Genomic DNA, 19,576 nt, shown 5'->3' on the forward strand with positions numbered 1-19,576 from the left:
TCCATTTGTTACAATTACAAATAAATATTTTAAAAGAATTATGTTTTGTAATAATTGTTTGGATACACTATCTTTTTAATGTGCTAGTTGTGATAATTTCATGCCAAGTAAAATTATCCATAGTCATATTTTATGTTCTTAAAGTAACAGAATGACTTTTAATCTGGAAAAGAGAAAAGAAAAAACAAGTAGCATTTTTTTCAATTTTTCCGAAAAATTCTGTTTGTTTTTGTTTTTTTTTTAAAAACGGGAAAAAACTGGCTTTGTTCAAAGCCTACTGTAAGCTACAGTAGGATTGGCTACATCAAGCATGGCCAAAGGGAGAACCAGATTTTGATTCCCCACTCCTCCACTTGCAGCTGCTGGAATGGCCTTGGGTCAGCCATAGCTCTCTTATCTGGGAGAACCGGGTTGGATTCCCCACTCCTCCAATTGCAGCTGCTGGAATGGCCTTCGGTCAGCCAGAGCTCTCTTATCTGGGAGAACCGGGTTGGATTCCCCACTCCTCCACTTGCACCTGCTGGAATGGCCTTGGGTCAGCCATAGCTCTCTTATCTGGGAGAACCGGGTTTGATTCCCCACTCCCCCACTTGCAGCTGCTGGAATGGCCTTGGGTCAGCCAGAGCTCTCTTATCTGGGAGAACCGGGTTGGATTCCCCACTCCTCCACTTGCACCTGCTGGAATGGCCTTGGGTCAGCCATAGCTCTCTTATCTGGGAGAACCGGGTTGGATTCCCCACTCCTCCACTTGCACCTGCTGGAATGGCCTTGGGTCAGCCATAGCTCTCTTATCTGGGAGAACCGGGTTGGATTCCCCACTCCTCCACTTGCCCCTGCTGGAATGGCCTTGGGTCAGCCAGAGCTCTCTTATCTGGGAGAACCGGGTCGGATTCTCCACTCCTCCACTGGCAGCTGCTGGAATGGCCTTGGGTCAGCCAGAGCTCTCTTATCTGGGAGAACCGGGTTTGATTCCCCACTCCTCCACTTGCACCTGCTGGAATGGCCTTGGGTCAGCCAGAGCTCTCTGATCTGGGAGAACCGGGTTGGATTCCCCACTCCTCCACTTGCAGCTGCTGGAATGGCCTTGGGTCAGCCAGAGCTCTCTTATCTGGGAGAACCGGGTTTGATTCCCCACTCCTCCACTTGCACCTGCTGGAATGGCCTTGGGTCAGCCAGAGTTCTCTTATCTGGGAGAACCGGGTTGGATTCCCCACTCCTCCACTTGCCCCTGCTGGAATGGCCTTGGGTCAGCCAGAGCTCTCTTATCTGGGAGAACCGGGTCGGATTCTCCACTCCTCCACTTGCAGCTGCTGGAATGGCCTTGGGTCAGCCAGAGCTCTCTTATCTGGGAGAACCGGGTTTGATTCCCCACTCCTCCACTTGCACCTGCTGGAATGGCCTTGGGTCAGCCAGAGCTCTCTGATCTGGGAGAACCGGGTTGGATTCCCCACTCCTCCACTTGCAGCTGCTGGAATGGCCTTGGGTCAGCCAGAGCTCTCTTATCTGGGAGAACCGGGTTTGATTCCCCACTCCTCCACTTGCACCTGCTGGAATGGCCTTGGGTCAGCCAGAGCTCTCTTATCTGGGAGAACCGGGTTTGATTCCCCACTCCTCCACTTGCACCTGCTGGAATGGCCTTGGGTCAGCCAGAGCTCTCTTATCTGGGAGAGCCAGGTTTGATTCCCCACTCCTCCACTTGAGCTGCTGGAATGGCCTTGGGTCAGCCAGAGCTCTCTTATCTGGGAGAACCGGGTTGGATTCCCCACTCCTCCACTTGCATCTGCTGGGATGGCATTGGGTTAGCTGTAGCTCTCGCAGAGGTGTCCTTGAAAGGGCAGCTTCTATCAGAGCTCCCTCAGCCCCACCCACCTCGCAGGCAGTGTTCCCTCTAAGCTGAGTTAGTGTGAGCTAGCTCACAATTTTTTTAGCCTCCAGCTCACACATTTTTGTCTCGGCTCAGGAAAAATGGCCCTAGAGCAAACTAATTTATGCAGGAGCTCACAACTTGAATGCCAGTAGCTCACAAAGTTGAATTTTTGCTCAGAAGACTCCACAGCTTAGAGGGAATGTTGCTCACAGGATGTCTTTGGGGGGGGGGAGGTAAAGGAGATTGTGAGCCGCTCTGAGACAGTGTGATGGAGAACCTGCAAGAAGTTGCATGGAGCAGAAGAAGATTAGAAGATATTGGATTTATATCCCGCCCTCCACTCCAAAGAGTCTCAGAGCAGCTCACAATCTCCTTTACCTTCCTCCCCCACAACAGACACCCTGTGAGGTAGATGAAGATATTGGATTTATATCCCGCCCTCCACTCCAAAGAGTCTCAGAGCAGCTCACAATCTCCTTTACCTTCCTCCCCCACAACAGACACCCTGTGAGGTAGATGAAGATATTGGATTTATATCCCGCCCTCCACTCCGAAGAGTCTCAGAGCAGCTCACAATCTCCTTTACCTTCCTCCCCCACAACAGACACCCTGTGAGGTAGATGAAGATATTGGATTTATATCCCGCCCTAAGAGTCTCAGAGCAGCTCACAATCTCCTTTACCTTCCTCCCCCACAACAGACACCCTGTGAGGTAGATGAAGATATTGGATTTATATCCCGCGCTCCACTCCGAAGAGTTTCAGAGCGGCTCACAATCTCCTTTACCTCCCCCCCCCCCCACAACAGACACCCTGTGAGGTAGATGAAGATATTGGATTTATATCCTGCCCTCCACTCTGAAGAGTCTCAGAGCAGCTCACAACCTCCTTTACCTTCCTTCCCCACAACTAACACCCTGTGAGGTAGATGAAGATATTGGATTTAGATCCCGCGCTCCACTCCGAAGAGTTTCAGAGCGGCTCACAATCTCCTTTACCTTCCCCCCTCCCACAACAGACACCCTGTGAGGTAGATGAAGATATTGGATTTATATCCCGCCCTCCACTCCGAAGAGTCTCAGAGCAGTTCACAATCTCCTTTCCCTTCCTCCCCCACAACAGACACCCTGTGAGGTGGGTGGGGCTGGAGAGGGCTCTCACAGCAGCTGCCCTTTCAAGGACAACCTCTGCCAGAGCTATGGCTGACCCAAGGCCATTCCAGCAGGTGCAAGCGGAGGAGTAGGGAATGAAACCAGGTTCTCCAAGATAAGAGAGCTATGGCTGACCCAAGGCCATTCCAGCAGGTGCAAGTGGAGCAGTGGGGAATCCAACCCAGTTCTCCCAGATAAGAGAGCTCTGGCTGACCCAAGGCCATTCCAGCAGCCGCAAGTGGAGGAGTGGGGAATCCAACTCGGTTCTCCCAGATAAGAGAGCTCTGGCTGACCCAAGGCCATTCCAACATGTGCAAGTGGAGGAGTGGGGAATCAAACCCGGTTCTCCCAGATAAGAATCCACACACTTAACCACTACACCAAACTGGCTCTCCATCCGTATCCCCTTCCCCACACTATTTCCTCTTTCCCTCGTCCTGGCAATCTCTGTATCCTCACCTTTCCTTGCTTCGTCTTCTCCTTCCCATCCACCTGTCCACTACCCAAATGTTACCTTCTTCCCTTCACACCTTCTGCTATATTTATTATTTATTTACTTCAGTTATACACTGCCTTTCCCACACAAAAGGACCCAAAGGAAGAGACGGTGTACTCCGCTCCTCCGTTCTATCATCGCAACAATCTTGTGAGGTAGGAGAGGCTGAGAATGTGTCACTGGCCCAACGTCACCCAGTGAACCTCCACAGCAGAAGGGGAATCCGGCCCTGTCGGATCCTAATCTGAAATGTTAACCCTTGCATCACATTGACTTTGTGGCGGGGCTGTGGTTGAACGGTAGCAAGCAGCCAGTCCTGGGTGAATTGTGTAAGTTGTGTGGTTTTAAGTTGCCCAGTGTTTGCTACCAGGCCTGGCCCCTGTGAGTTCTTCTTCAAAGACCAAAACACGAAAGACCCCATCTCTTCCCCCCACCCACCTTTTGCTGATAGAAACCGAGGCTGAAAGGCTGGTGATACTCTGCGGTTGCCTAGCAATGGCCACTGAGGGCATCTGTTTCTTAAAGCTACGGGTGCTTTCTGTTATTTTGGGGGGTGTTAACTCCCCCAGAAGAGATTATTCTGCAAACTTGGAGCGTTTTCGGGCTTGTAGAAAGATGTCATGTGTGTTCATGGCTCCAGTCTCTAAGTATCTGCAGATCTGGCCACATTGAGAATCGGATGTGTTGATGATGGTAATTAATAGATGAATTTCTGAAAAGCAAGTCTGGTTCCTAAATTTTTGGGCTGGATTTTTCAGCAGAAAAGAGAGAGAGAGAGAGGTCCTCTTCTCTAGAATGTTGTTGTGCTCTGTTTCTAAACTGAAATTGTATCACTGTGCAGCACTGTTGGTATACCCGGCATGTTAAACAATAAATAGGATGGGATCCATGTGAGGAAATGCGTCAAAATTCACTTAAAACTTGGGCTCCAGTTGGGGGAAGAAACAAATCTCGTCTCCAACGCTGTTTGACCACATTCCACTACTTCTGGAGGTTTCTCAGAAGGCCTCATGGATTTCTCCTCCTGTCCAGATACGCCGATTGGTCTTCCAAGGAACCGTTAGAGAAGGCCTTCTGGGAGTACCGGCAGAACCTGCAAACGCTGTTTGAGAAGTTGCACGACATCCTACCGACATCCTGCCTTATCATTTGGAACACCGCCATGCCAATCAGTCGCAAAGTCAGGAAAGCATATCTCAAGCCCGGGGTAGGAGATCTGTTTTGTTCTGGGGACATGATGGGACTGAAATAAAGACATAGGAGTCAGCAGGGGTGGGATTCTAGCAGGAACTCCTTTGCATATAGGCCACACACCCCTGATGTAGCTAATCCTCCAAGAGCTTACAAAAAAGAGTCTTGTAAGCCAGAGGTGGCCAACAGTAGTTCTCCAGATGTTTTTTTGCCTACAACCCCCATCTATCTATCTATCTATCCATCCATCCATCCATCCATCCATCCATCCATCCATCATCTATCCATCATCCATCCATCTATCCATCCATCCATCCATCCATCCATCCATCCATCCATCATCCATCCATCCATCCATCCATCCATCCTCTATCCATCATCCATCCATCTATCTATCTATCTATCCATCTATCTATCCATCTATCTATCCATCTATCTATCCATCCATCCATCCATCCATCATCTATCTATCCATCTATCCATCTATCCATCTATCCATCTATCCATCTATCTATCTATCTATCTATCATGCTGGCTGGGGCTGATGGGAGTTGTAGGCAAAAAACATCTGGAGAGCTACCGTTGGCCACCCTTGTTGTAAGCAGTGGCAGGTTGGGTCTTAAAATATTGGTTGCCTGTAGAGACAGGGGGCCCACCCACAACTATAAGGCTATCATTTAATTTTTATAAGAAATAAATAAAATTCCCCCCAAAAAAATATAAGTGGAAAAAAGGTACAATTAAAATTTTGCGAAATAAATGTGTGTGTGTGTATATATATATTAGCAATTACAGTGTACATTTATTGTACATTTTACTGGCAGTATGCAGTAGATATTAAATGTAAATACAGATTGCATTTAGAACATAAGAGAAGCCATGTTGGATCAGACCAATGGCCCATCCAGTCCAACGCTCTGTGTCACACAGTAGCCAATATATGTGTGTGTACACACACACACACACACATATATACACTGTGGCTAATAGCCACTGAGGGACCTCTGCTCCATATTTGTATCCAATTCCCTCTTAAAGCTGGCTATGCTTGTAGCCGCCACCCCCTCCTGTGGCAGGGAATTCCACATGTTAATCACCCTTTGGGTGACGAAGTACTTCCTTTTATCCATTCTAACCCAACTGCTCAGCAATTTCATCGAATGCCCACAAATTCTTGTATTGTGAGAAAGGGAGAAAAGGACTTCTTTCTCTACCTTCTCCATCCCCATGCATCATTTTGTCAACCTCCATCCTGTCACCCCGCAGTCGACGTTTCTCCAAGCTATAGAGCCCCAAGCGTTTGAACCTTTCTTCATTTTCTCCAGGGGAGCTGATCTCTGCCAGCTGGAGATCAGTTGGAAAAGCGAAAGATCCCCAGGGCCCACCTGGAGGCTGGCAACCCTAAACACAATGTCAATTTTAGTTGCATTCCAGTAATAATATTGGGACTTCGATTATCTTTTCAAGCGACTAAAAGGACATTAACATTTTTAACATGTTGTCTGACGTTTAAGGGTGCCCACTTCATCAGGGGCCCACTTGCCATCGGGCAAGCTGACGCCCTGGCCAGTCCGCCGCTGCTTGTAAGCTCCAGGAGGATTGGCTACATCAGGGGTGTGCGGCCTAATATGCAGAGGAACTCCTGCTAGAATTCCACCCCTGTAGCCAATCCTCCAAGAGCTTACAGGGCTGTTAGTACAGGACCTACTGTAAGCTCCAGGAGGATTGGCTACATCAGGGGTGTGCGGCCTAATATGCAGAGGAACTCCTGCTAGAATTCCACCCCTGTAGCCAATCCTCCAAGAGCTTACAGGGCTGTTAGTACAGGACCTACTGTAAGCTCCAGGAGGATTGGCTACATCAGGGGTGTGCGGCCTAATATGCAGAGGAACTCCTGCTAGAATTCCACCCCTGTAGCCAATCCTCCAAGAGCTTACAGGGCTGTTAGTACAGGACCTACTGTAAGCTCCAGGAGGATTGGCTACATCAGGGGTGTGCGGCCTAATATGCAGAGGAACTCCTGCTAGAATTCCACCCCTGTAGCCAATCCTCCAAGAGCTTACAGGGCTGTTAGTACAGGACCTACTGTAAGCTCCAGGAGGATTGGCTACATCAGGGGTGTGCGGCCTAATATGCAGAGGAACTCCTGCTAGAATTCCACCCCTGTAGCCAATCCTCCAAGAGCTTACAGGGCTGTTAGTACAGGACCTACTGTAAGCTCTTGGAGGATTGGCTACATCAGGGGTGTGCGGCCTAATATGCAGAGGAACTCCTGCTAGAATTCCACCCCTGGGGGCCAGCGGTGATAAGCCTCTGTGTGGGCTGGAGCGCTTCAGACCACAGGCTAGGGGCTCGCATGACTGAACATAAAAATAATAATAATAAGTTTTTATTTATACCCCGCTCTCCCCGCCAAGGCAGGCTCAGGGCGGCTTACAGAGCATGATCCAGTACCATGGCATAACAACAGATAAAAATCAGTCAACAGTATAAATACAATATATAAATTAATATTAAAAATAAGCTAAAACAATACAATGGTGCTCCAGTCTCTGTTTATCCAAGGCAGCGTAGTATTAATTCTGGTTCCGTCTTAAAAGGCTACTTGGAAGAGGGCAGTTTGGAAGAGGGCAGAGGGCATACATCCCTTTGTATGTTAACACCTCTCTGTGCAGCATTTTTGCCTGTCCAGGAAAAGGGTTCTAACCAAGACTTCGCCCTGACTGTCTAGTTTTCTCTGTGTAAAACACGTGTCCCCGGTGTAGTGCCTTTTTTTTTCTTTAAAGGCATTTTTGCTTTAGTTTCTTCAATTTTCGTATAGAACAAAATACAATGAATCATAAATCACTATACCATCAATACAAATAACCAGGAGGAAATTGGCTAAGATGAGCAAGAAAATGTCGGATAGATGTTGGAAGTGTAAAAAACATGAAGGTTCTTTCTTCCATATGTGGTGGACATGTGAAAAAGCGAAAGAGTATTGGAAGATGATACAACAAGAAATCTCCAAAATATTGGGTTACGACTTTAAGAAAATTGCAGAGACATTTTTGCTTGGATTACAATTAGAAAAATATCCAAAGGAAGATAGGACTCTAATTTGGTACCTGCTATCAGCTGCTAGGACATTGTATGCGCAGCTTTGGAAGCAAGAAAAAATACCGGATAAATGGGATTGGACTATGAAAGTTCTATCGTGGAGTGAAATGGATAAATTAACTAGAACATTAAGAGACTATGATTTGGAGATATTTAAAAAAGAGTGGAGGAAGTTTAAAGAATACATAGAGAAAGAGCCGAATGTAAGAAGACATTGGACAATTTTTTAGTAATAATGGGGGGGGGGGGGGAAACGAAGAAGCAAGAAGGGGGGGGGGGAAATATTTATATAATGAATTTTGAGTAGTCAGATGTATCTTTAGTATTGAATTAGAATCTATAACCTCGGGGAAGTCTATATTGGAGGGAGGGGGGATTGAAAAGTCATATGGGTTAGTATTGAAGCAACGAAGGGAAATTAAGTTCTGTAACCATATGCTATCAATAAATTGGTTAAAACACAATACAAATAACCAGGAGTGAAATTCCGGCAGGAGCGCCTTGACATATTAGGCCACGCACCCTTGATGTAGCCAATCCTCCGAGAGCTTACAAAAAAAGAGCCTCATAAGCTCTCGGAGGATTGGCTACATCGAGGGTGTGTGGCCTAATATGCAAAGGAGCTCCTGCCTGAATTCCACCCCTGGAAATAACTCAGTATAAATAATTGCACAATAAAACTTTTGAAGACAGCCCTGCTGCGTAACAAAAGAAAAATAGGACTGGGGAGTAAGTTAGATAAGTTCAAAGCAACCAGCTAGTTTTAAGAAATTGAGCAAACTGTACACCTGAAGGACGGTTTTCTTCTAGAAGTACCAAGCTTTTCCAGTATTGGAAACCAGCGTTCATGGTAACCCGAACGATACGTTGAGGAGTTATTGGTTTTTATACTGTCTGAAATTTTGTCCATTAATAAATGAGTCCAGATTCTATTGAACCAATCCCATAGGCATTTCTTGCGTTCTCCAAGAAAAAGTGCAGAAAAGGGCAACTAGAATTGAGTTGAGTGAGCCGCCCTGAGCCCGCCTTGGTGGGGTAGGGCGGGATATAAATCAAATCAAATAAAATGAAATGAAAACTAGAATGATTAAAGGTTTGGAACACTTTCCTTATGAAGAAAGGTTAAAAGCTTGGGGCTCTTTAGCTCGGAGAAACATCGACTGCGGGGTGATGTGATAGAGATTTACAAGATTATGCATGGGATGGAGAAAGTAGAGAAAGAAGTCCTTTTCTCCCTTTCTCACAATACAAGAACTCGTGGGCATTCAATGAAATTGCTGAGCAGTCAGGTTAGAACGGATAAAAGGAAGTCCTTCTTCACCCAAAGGGTGATTAACATGTGGAATTCACTGCCTCAGGAGGTGAAAATATGGAATAGAGGTCCATCAGTGGCTATTAGCCACAGTGTATATGTGTGTGTGTGTGTATGTGTACACACACACACATATATTGGCCACTGTGTGACACAGAGTGTTGGACTGGATGGGCCAGTGGCCTGATTCAACATGGCTTCTCTTATGTTCTTATGTGACACAGAGTGTTGGACTGGATGGGCCAGTGGCCTGATCCAACAGGGCTTCTCTTATGTGACACAGAGTGTTGGACTGGATGGGCCACTGGCCTGATCCAACATGGCTTCTCTTATGTTCTTATGTCACACAGAGTGTTGGACTGGATGGCCCATTGGCCTGATCCAACCTGGCTTCTCTTATGTTTAAATGCACCTGCTGTCTTTGCCGCTGTTAACAAGATGGTAATGAGGTCTTTCCGTGACTGCAATATTGGAATATCACCCCACAGATACAGATATAAAGTTTCAAGTTTGTTAGGAATTACACAGCCGGTGATATCTTTTAAGTTTCAAGATGACCTCTTGCCAACACGATTTAATGTATTTACAACTCCACCAACAGCGGATCAAGGAACGTCTCTCCCCGCAGCCCTCCCAGTACAAAGGTGATCTGGATTTTTTAATATAGTGTAACTTAGCCAGAGCAAGATACCATTTGGCTAATAATTTTATCTTTTGTTCCAGTACAGTGCTTGTGAGCACTGTGATGCTCTCTGACAGTGGCCACCGTAGTGTTGGCTCCTCTTTCCTCGTGTATTTTTAAAACCTGTTATATGCAGGGCTTTTTTTTGGTAGCAGGAACCCTTTGCATATTAGGCCACACCCCCTGATGTAGCCAATCCTCCAAGAGCTTACAAAAAAGAGCCTTGTCAGCTCTTAGGGGATTGGTTACATCGGCGGGGGTGGCCTAATATGCAAAGGAGCTCCTGCTAGAATTCCGCCCCTGCCAATAAGGAAGAGACAGAGGTGGTTGGGTGTTCTGGGCCCTCCCCTGCAGACCAGAGTGGGGGCAGCCAGTAGGAGGCCCTCCCTGGTCCCCTGCTTTGTGACACCCTCCTTTTCCCACTCCGTGCAGACACCGAACTTGGCGACTCCCGAGGACATCCTGAGGGCCAACTTCGAAGGGGCCACCCTGTCCTCCTGCTTCCAGTTTGACGTGATGGACTTGAACTTCTGTTTCCGCTTCTTCGAAGAGTGCCGGGCCTGGGACGGGGTCCACTGGAACGCGGTGGTGCACCGCTTCATCACCAAGCTGCTGCTGACCCACGTGGCCAGAGACTGGGGGGTCAAATTGAAACAGAAACAGCCCTCAGACGGTGAGATGGGGGGGGGGGCGCTATCAACAGAGCGGTTTGTGGTCCCCAGAAGTGTTGGGAGCTCTCTCTGTAAGAGAGGAGAGATTGTGGACCTGAGAGATTTTTTTATTTCATAAGAACATAGGAGAAGAAGCCATGTTGGATCAGGCCAATGGCCCATCCAGTCCAACACTCTGTGTCACACAGTGGCCAACCCCCCCCCCCTCCCAAGTGCCATCTGAAGGTTCACAAGTGGGGCTAGAAGCCCTTCCACTTTGCTCCCCCCTCGCAAGCACCAAGAATACAGAGCATCACTGCCCCAGACAGTTCCAACAATATGCTGTGGCTAATAGCCACTGATAGACCTCTGCTCCATATTTTTATCCAATCCCCTCTTGAAGCTTGTCTATGCTTGTAGCCACCACCTCCTGTGGCAGTGAATTCCACATGTTAATTACCCTTTGGGTGAAGAAGTACTTCCTTTTATCCGTTCTAACCCGACTGCTCATCAATTTCATTGAGCGCCCGCGAGTTCTTGTCTTGTGAGAAAGGGAGAAAAGTACTTCTTTCTCTACTTTTCCCATCCCATGCATAATCTTGTAAGCCTCTCTCATGTCACCCCGCAGTCGACGTTTCTCCAAGCTAGAGAGCCCCAAGCGCTTTAACCTTTCTTCATAGGGAAAGTGTTCCAACCCTTTCATCATTCTAGTTGCCCTTTTCTGGACAATTTATATCTCGATTTATATCTCGCTCTCCCGGCCAAAGCAGGCTCAGGGTGGCTTGCAGATTCGTGTGCAGACACGAAACATGAAAAAATACAATTAAGACGTAAAAACCATAAAACTATAAAAAATATTAAGAACATTTCAGGCGCCATTGATCTTTAGATGGTTTGGGCGCCGTCGATTTTTAGATGGTTCGGGCGCCGTCGATTTTTAGATGGTTCGGGCGCCGTCAATCTTTAGATGGTTCGGGTGCCGTCCATCTTTAGATGGTTCGGGCGCCGTCCATCTTTAGATGGTAATCGGTTTAATAAAATGGATGGCTACCTATTCTGCTGTGTCTTAAGTTTAACTATTCCGCTGTTCCAGCTGGATGTTCTATAATAAAAACAGATCTTAGGCTCATGCTAGAGGTGGTCCAGATATTTCAAAGTCTGTTGTAGCCTGGGATCTTACTTAAGAAACGCCTGGCGGAAGAGCGCCGTCTTGCAGGCCCTGCGGAACTGTGGGAGCTGTCGCAGGGCCCGAACCCCCTCGGGGAGCTCATTCCACCAGCTCGGAGCTACAGCAGAGAAGGCCCTGGCTCTGGTTGTCATGAGCCTGGCCTCTTTGAGAGCAGGTTCAGTGACCCTGACCGAAATGCTCTCTGGGGAACGTGGGGAAAGGCGGTCCTCAAGGTATGCAGGTCTCTGGCCCTATAGGGCTTTAAAGGTATGGCCGAGGACCTGCCTACCTTAGGGACTGTCTCTCCATGCACAAACCCCAGAGAGCACTGAGGTCAGCAGGGAAGAACCTGCTGACTATCCCTGGGCCAAAAGAGGCAAAACTCCAGAGTATCCGTACTCGAACGTTCTCTGTCATGGCTCCACAGCTATGGAACCAGCTTCCAGAAGAAATGCGGGCCCTGCGGGACTTTGAACAGTTCCGCAGGGCCTGCAAGACTGTCCTGTTCCGAATGGCCTTCACTGAGTAGAACTGCGAAGTAAAACTTGCCATCTGGGTAATAGCACAAAATATTAATTTTATTGTTTTTAGAATTTTAATGGATTTTAATTAATTGTAGTTAAAGTGTTATATTATACAATGTATGTATTGAATTCTTGCTGTTAGCCGCCCTGAGCCTGCTTCGGGGGGTTTATTTATTTTATCCAAATAAAATGTGATGATGATGATGATGAGGTAAGAACCAGCGCCTTGAAACAAACCAGGTATGCAATGGGCTACCAGTGCAGTGCTTTCAGCACAGGTTGAATGTGTTCCCGTAAGGGCAGGCCCATTAGCAGCCTGGCTACTGCGTCCTGCACTACTTGAAGCTTCCGGGTTTGAGACGAGGGCAGCCCCGTGTAGAGGACGTTGCAACCATCCAGTCTCGAGGTGACCGTGGCATGGATCACGGTCGCCAAGTCGTTGCGTTCAAAGTAGGGGACCGATTGCCTTATCTGCTGAATGTGGTCAAAGGCTGAGTTGGCCGTGGCTGCCACCTGAGCCTTCATTGTGAAGGAGATGTAGAAAACGGCTGGGAAACGGCCGTGAGGGATGAACTCCATGCCCCGAATTGTTCCCTCAGCTTTCTTTGTGCTCTCTTGGAACTGCAAGGCAGGCGCTTTGGCAGGCCTGGGGCTGGGAGTCGCTGGAGCAGAGGTCCCCCATCTGCTGCCCCTTGGGCGCCGTGGCATCCACCACGACCTTTGCTGTGGCCCGCTGAGTGCTTAGAGAAAGCAGGCCAAGCAAGATGGAGCTTTTGCCCAGCTAGGTTTCTGATTATATGATTCAGGGCTGTTTTTGCGGGAAAAGCCCAGCAGGGACTCATTTGCATATTTGGCCACACACCCCTGATGTCACCATTGTTTCACGCAGGGCTTTTTTGTGGATAAAGCCCAGCAGGAATGCATTTGCATATTAGGCCACACCCCCTGATGGTACCATTGTTTCACACATGACTTTTTTGTGGGGAAAGCCCAGCGGGGACTCATTTGCATATTAGGCCACACCCCCGATGTCACCATAGTTTCACACATGACTTTTTTGTAGAAAAAGCCAAGCAGAGACTCATTTGCATATTAGGCCACACCCCCTGGTGGCACCATTGTTTCACGCAGGGTTGTTTGTAGAAAAAGCCCAGCAGGGACTCATTTGCATATTAGGCCACACCCCCTGATGGCATCATTGTTTCACACAGGGCTTTTTGTAGAAAAAGCCCAGCAGACAGTTCCATCTATACCTTGTGGCTAATAGCCACTGATGGAACTCTGCTCCATATTTCTATCTAATCCCCTCTTGAAGCTGGCTATGCTTGCAGCCGCCACCACCTCCTGTGGCAGTGGATTCCACATGTTAATCAGCCTTTGGGTGAAGAAGGACTTCCTTTTATCCTTTCTAACCCAACTGCTCAGCAATTTCATTGATTGTCCACGAGTTCTTGTCTTGTGAGAAAGGGAGAAAAGTCCTTCTTTCTCTACCTTCTCCATCCCATGGATAATCTTGTAAACCTCTATCATGTCACCCCGCAGTCGACAGAAAAGTAAGCATTGCATAGTCCCCTTTTTGTTGTTCTTCCAGGAATTTCTGGAGTTTTTTAAATGGAGGAAAAACCAAACTCCCCATGGCTTCAGAACTTCCAGAAATTTCATGTCTCTAGCTGTGATTCATGAAAGCTCACATTAAAAAGAAGACGACGGCAGATTTATACCCTGCCCTTCTCTGAATCAGAGACTTACAATCTCCTATATCTTCTTTCCCCACAACAGACACCCTGTGAGGTGGGTGGGGCTGAGAGAGCTCTCCCAGAAGCTGTCCTTTCAAGGACAGCTCTGCGAGAGCTCTGGCTGACCCAAGGCCATTCCAGCAGGTGCAAGTGGAGGAGTGGGGAATCAAACCCTGTTCTCCCAGATAAGAGTCCGCGCACTTAACCCCTACACCAAAATGCTAGACTTTAAGCTTCTGCACAATTGAAGTTAGCCTGTGTGTGTGTTCCAGATCATAGCCTCACTCCCGTCTCCTGATTTTTGCAGGGATAGTCTGGCGTGGAAATGCAGCTCAGCACCGTGGGCCCCAACGGCAGCCGCTCATGGCACGGCCACCACCTCCTCCGCGGCATCTGTCTTCACAAGCCACGTACGCTAATGGCCTCCCCTTCGCTCCACTTATTCCCAGACACGATCCCAACTTCCAACCCGACTCTATTCCCAGCTCTGGGAACTCCCCTGGATATTTTAACTTCGAAGACGACTGGGAGCCCCCAGCGTACCCGGAAGGTACGTCTGCCATCTTCTCGCCTTCTTCTAGGATCGTTCACTGGGGGGGGGGGGGTTGTTCAGAGTATGAGCAGCCAGGGCCTTTTTTTGGTATCCGGAGCTCCTTTGCCTATTAGGCCACACCCCCCTGATGTAGCCAATCCTGGAGCTGACAGGAGGCCCTGTCCTAAGAACCCTGTAAGCTCTTGGAGGATTGGCTACATCTGGAGGGTGTGGCCTAATATGCAAAGGAGTGCCTGCTACGAAAAAGGCACTGGCAATAACTTTGCATATTAGGCCACACCTCCCTGATGTAGCCAATCCTGGAGCTGACAGGAGGCCTTTTCCTAAGAACCCTGTAAGCTCTTGGAGGATTGGCTACATCTGGAGGGTGTGGCCTAATATGCAAAGGAGTGCCTGCTACAAAAAAGGCACTGGCAAGAACTTTGCATATTAGGCCACACCTCCCTGATGTAGCCAATCCTGGAGCTGACAGGAGGCCTTTTCCTAAGAACCCTGTAAGCTCTTGGAGGACTGGCTTCATCTGGAGGGTGTGGCCTAATATGCAAAGGAGTGCCTGCTACAAAAAAGGCACTGGCTGTCCTGAAGAAATAGATCTTGAGGTGGATTGGGAAGAGGAATTTTTTTGGCCAAGGCACAATCTTACCCAGGGGTGGCCAAACTGCAGCTCTGAAGCCACAGGCGACCCTTTCACACATATTATGCAGCTCTTGAACCCCTCGCTACCCCATCGGCTGGCTTGGAGAAGGTGTTTGCCTATTTCAATCACGTCTCCAAACCAAGCCAGCCGACAGCTTGGAGAAGGCATTTCAAGTTAAAGTGGCTTTCTTTCTACCTCTTCCTCCCCCCACCCACATCCGTTTGCCAGACATCCTTCCTTGCGGTTCTCAAACATCTGACGTTCACGTCTTGCTGCTCTCAGACATCCGACATTTATTCGGTGCGACTCTTAACGTTAAGCGAGTTTGGCCACCCCTGGTCCTACAGAAGGAAATGGGCCAGGGAGATGAAGTGGGGCGGAGAGCCAATGAAGTCGGCAGGAGCAATGAGGGACGAAGGACGGGACAGAGAGCTTTGAGCATAAGGACCAGCACGCAGTCCCCAACCGTTTTGAGCCTGCCAGCATCAGTGGGTTTCTGAAACGGGGTTGGGCACAGCTGCAAAATGGATGCCGCAGCTGTACAACCAATCAGGGCTTATTTTTGTAGCAGGAAGTCCCTTGCATATTAGGCCACACAACCCTGATGGTAGCCAGTCCTCCTGGAGCTTACAGCAGGCCCTGTACAAAGAGCCCTGTAAGGAATTCTAGCAGGACCTCCTTTGCATATTAGGCCACACCCCCTGATGTAGCCAATCCTCCTGGAGCTTACAGTAGGCCCTGTACGAAGAGCCCTGTAAGGAATTCTAGCAGGACCTCCTTTGCATATTAGGCCACACACCCCTGATGTAGCCAGTCCTCCTGGAGCTCTCAGTAGGCCCTGTAAGGAATTCTAGCAGGACCTCCTTTGCCTATTAGGCCACACCCCCTGATGTAGCCAATCCTCCTGGAGCTTACAGCAGGCCCTGTACGAAGAGCCCTGCAAGGAATTCTAGCAGGACCTCCTTTGCCTATTAGGCCACACACCCCTGATGCAGCCAATCCTCCTGGAGCTCTCAGTAGGCCCTGTACTAAGAGCCCTGTAAGCTCTTGCAGGATTGGCTACATCTGGGAGTTGGTGGCCTAATAGGCAAAGGAGCTCCTGCTGCAAATAAAAAAAAAAGCCCTGCAGCCAATCAGATCTCTAGTAGCCAATTGGAAGCCATGCTAGCCAATTGGAAGCCACCTAGTCCTGCGCACTTTCTAAGGAAAAGTTGTGGAAACCACACTGGGTACCCCTGGACTAGACTAAAGGAAATGTGGAGTGGAACAGCATAAGAAGGAGGGACGGTGGCTCAGTGATAGAGCATCTGCTTGGGAAGCAGAAGGTCCCAGGTTCAATCCCTGGCATCTCCAACTAAAAAGGGTCCAGGCGAAGAGGTGTGGAAAACCTCAGCTTGAGACCCTGGAGAGCCGCTGCCAGTCTGAGTAGACAAGACTGACTTTGATGGACCCAGGGTCTGATTCAATAGAAGGCAGCTTCATATGTTCATATATAGCAGGGGTGGCCAACGGTAGCTCTCCAGATGTTTTTTGCCTACAACTCCCATCAGTCCCAGCCAGCATGACTGATGGCTGGGGCTAATGGGAGTTGTAGGGAAAAAACATCTGGAGAGCTACCATTGACCACCTGATATATAGAATAATAGGGTTGGAAGGGACCTCCAGGGTCATCTAGTCCAACCCCCTGCACAATGCAGGAAACCCACAAATACATACCCCAAATTCATAGGATCTTCATTGCTGTCAGATGGCCATCTAGCCTCTGTTTCAAAACCTCCAAGGAAGGAGAGCCCACCACCTCCCAAGGAGGAAGCCTGTTCCACTGAGGAATCGCTCTAACGGTCAGGAAGTTCTTCCTAATGTTGAGCCGGAAACTCTTTTGATGTAATTTCAACCCATTGGTTCTGGTCCTACCTTCCAGGGCCACAGAAAACAATTCCACACCCTCCTCTAGATGACAGCCCTTAAAGTCCTTGAAGATGGGGATCCTATCACCTCTCAGCCACCTCCTCTTTTAAACAAAGTAGGAGTTAAGTGCACCTTTAAGACCAACAAAGTTTTATTCAGAATGTAAGCTTTCGTGTGCTCCAAGCACATTTCATCAGACGAGGAGTCGAGTGCAGTGAGCAAGGGCTATATATAGCAGGTAGACAGCGGTTTAGAATGCAAAACGGTACAAATTTAAGATCCGATGACAGAATAGTAAAATTAACTTGACTCCCGCTTTGTTCTACTGCTTCAGACCAACACGGCTGCCCATATGTTCAAGAAGCATGTGTGTGTTTTGAGGGGGGTGGGTGGGTCGTGCACAGAGCCCGGAAGATTTGTTCTTGATCCTTTCCATGTTATGGTGCCTTTTGCTGCCTTCCTCTCCAATCATTCTCTCTCAGTTTGGTGTAGTGGTTAAGTGTGCGGACTCTTATCTGGGAGAACCGGGTTGGATTCCCCACTCCTCCACTTGCACCTGCTGGAATGGCCTTGGGTCAGCCAGAGCTCTCTTATCTGGGAGAACCGGGTTGGATTCCCCACTCCTCCACTTGCACCTGCTAGGATGGCCTTGGGTCAGCCAGAGCTCTCGTATCTGGGAGAACCGGGTTTGATTCCCCACTCCTCCACTTGCACCTGCTAGGATGGCCTTGGGTCAGCCAGAGCTCTCGTATCTGGGAGAACCGGGTTTGATTCCCCACTCCTCCACTTGCACCTGCTAGGATGGCCTTGGGTCAGCCAGAGCTCTCGTATCTGGGAGAACAGGGTTGGATTCCCCACTCCTCCACTTGCACCTGCTGGAATGGCTTTGGGTCAGCCAGAGCTCTCTTATCTGGGAGAAATGGGTTGGATTCCCCACTCCTCCACTTGTACCTGCTGGAATGGCCTTGGGTCAGCCAGAGCTCTCTTATCTGAGAGAACTGGGTTGAATTCCCCACTCCTCCACTTGCAGCTGCTGGAATGGCCTTGGGTCAGCCATAGCTCTCTTATCTGGGAAAACCGGGTTTGATTCCCCACTCCTCCACTTGCAGCTGCTGGAATGGCCTTGGGTCAGCCATAGCTCTCTTATCTGGGAAAACCGGGTTTGATTCCCCACTCCTCCACTTGCAGCTGCTGGAATGGCCTTGGGTCAGCCATAGTTCTCGCAGAGGTTTTCCTTGAAAGGGCAGCTGCTATAAGAGCTCTCTCAGCTCCACCCACCTCACAGGGTGTCTGTTGTGGGGGGAGAAGATAGAAGAGATTGTGAGCCGCTCTGAGACTCTTCGGAGTGGAGGGCGGGATACAAATCCAATATCTTCATCTACCTCACAGGGTGTCTGTTGTGGGGGAGGAAGGGAAAGGAGATTGTGAGCCTCTCTGAGACTCTTGAGTGGAGGGCGGAATATAAATCCAATGTCGTCGTCTTCTTCTTCTCTCTCTTTTTGTGTCTCGCAGAAATGCAGTACGGCAGTTTCTCCGGACCTGCTGATTACGTGCCTGATGGAGGGCCGGCCATTCCTCGTCCTTTCCCTATTGGTCCAGTTCCCGATGGGGGGTGGCACTTCTCCCTCCCTTCCCATGTCGATTACGTGCCTGATGGGGGGCAGCAGTTTCCGCCTCGCCTGCCCTGCAGGTCCCCTCAAGGTTTCCGGGGCGGGCCCCACAACGGCCTCACCATGCGCCACCAGCATTTCTACGGGGAACCCTACCGGCCCTATTTTCACCGTTCGAACGGCGCCCGCAACCACCCACGGTTTCAGGTGCCCCCCTACGTAGGACCGAGAGGCTGGTAACCCCTGCCGCGGGGTTGAGCCTTCTGCTCCTTGGAGCTGCAGGAGGGCAAATATACTGGGACCAAAGTTCTATGCTCCGGGGGGGCAGAAGGAAGCATCTTTTGCATCCGCAGTGGAAAGTGTGAATTCTTGACCTCCCAGGTCAGAGGTGTGGCCTGTCTTCTCAGTGGAGCCTAAGCCACTCCTGTGAAGCCAGAGTTGGGCAAGCAGTAATTCCAGGAGTGGGAAGGCGCTGCCCCAACATCCCGATGCACTTCCTTATACCGCTTCCCCCCACGAAGAAACACACAGTTTCTGCACCTTAGCCGTATGAATCGGAGAAGTACGCCATTTCCCACCCCCTCCTCAGAGAAACACACTATTTCTCCCCGCTCCTTGGAGAAATGCATGGTTTCTTCCCCCCCCCCCCCCTTGGAGAAACACACACTTTCTGCACCTTAGCTGTCCAACGGCAACTAACAACTGTGGTACAAAATTGCAGCTCCCCCGCCATCTTATTTAGAATTATTTTGTTACTTCTTCTTGGTGCCTCATTTACTAGGTCAGGGCTGGCCAACGGGAGCTCTCCAGCTGTTTTTTGCCTACAACTCCCATCAGCCCCAGCCAGCATGGCCAATGGCTGGGGCTGATGGGAGTTGTAGGCAAAAAAACATCTGGAGAGCTCCCGTTGGCCAGCCCTGTTCTAGGTGATCCTTCTCCCCTCTCCCCCAAAAGTACATGTAGCACCATCCTAGCCGCTTCCCTTTTTCT

At 49.2% G+C, this 19,576-nt stretch overlaps 1 protein-coding gene across 1 annotated transcript in view; it reads left to right on the top strand.

Annotated features, from left to right (window-relative positions):
* The window catches only part of LOC132577634 (PC-esterase domain-containing protein 1A-like), a 31,720-nt gene extending 12,894 nt beyond the window's left edge, over nucleotides 1-18,826 (top strand). Inside the window, exons 4-7 of the mRNA XM_060247424.1 lie at nucleotides 4,546-4,702; nucleotides 10,233-10,473; nucleotides 14,186-14,428; nucleotides 18,489-18,826. Of these exons, the coding sequence (XP_060103407.1) occupies nucleotides 4,546-4,702; nucleotides 10,233-10,473; nucleotides 14,186-14,428; nucleotides 18,489-18,826 (979 nt within the window). The remainder of the gene's footprint in view (nucleotides 1-4,545; nucleotides 4,703-10,232; nucleotides 10,474-14,185; nucleotides 14,429-18,488) is intronic.
* Nucleotides 18,827-19,576: the final 750 nt, after the last annotated feature.

The sequence above is a fragment of the Heteronotia binoei genome, chromosome 9, assembly GCF_032191835.1.
Source record: "Heteronotia binoei isolate CCM8104 ecotype False Entrance Well chromosome 9, APGP_CSIRO_Hbin_v1, whole genome shotgun sequence".
NCBI lineage: Eukaryota > Metazoa > Chordata > Lepidosauria > Squamata > Gekkonidae > Heteronotia > Heteronotia binoei.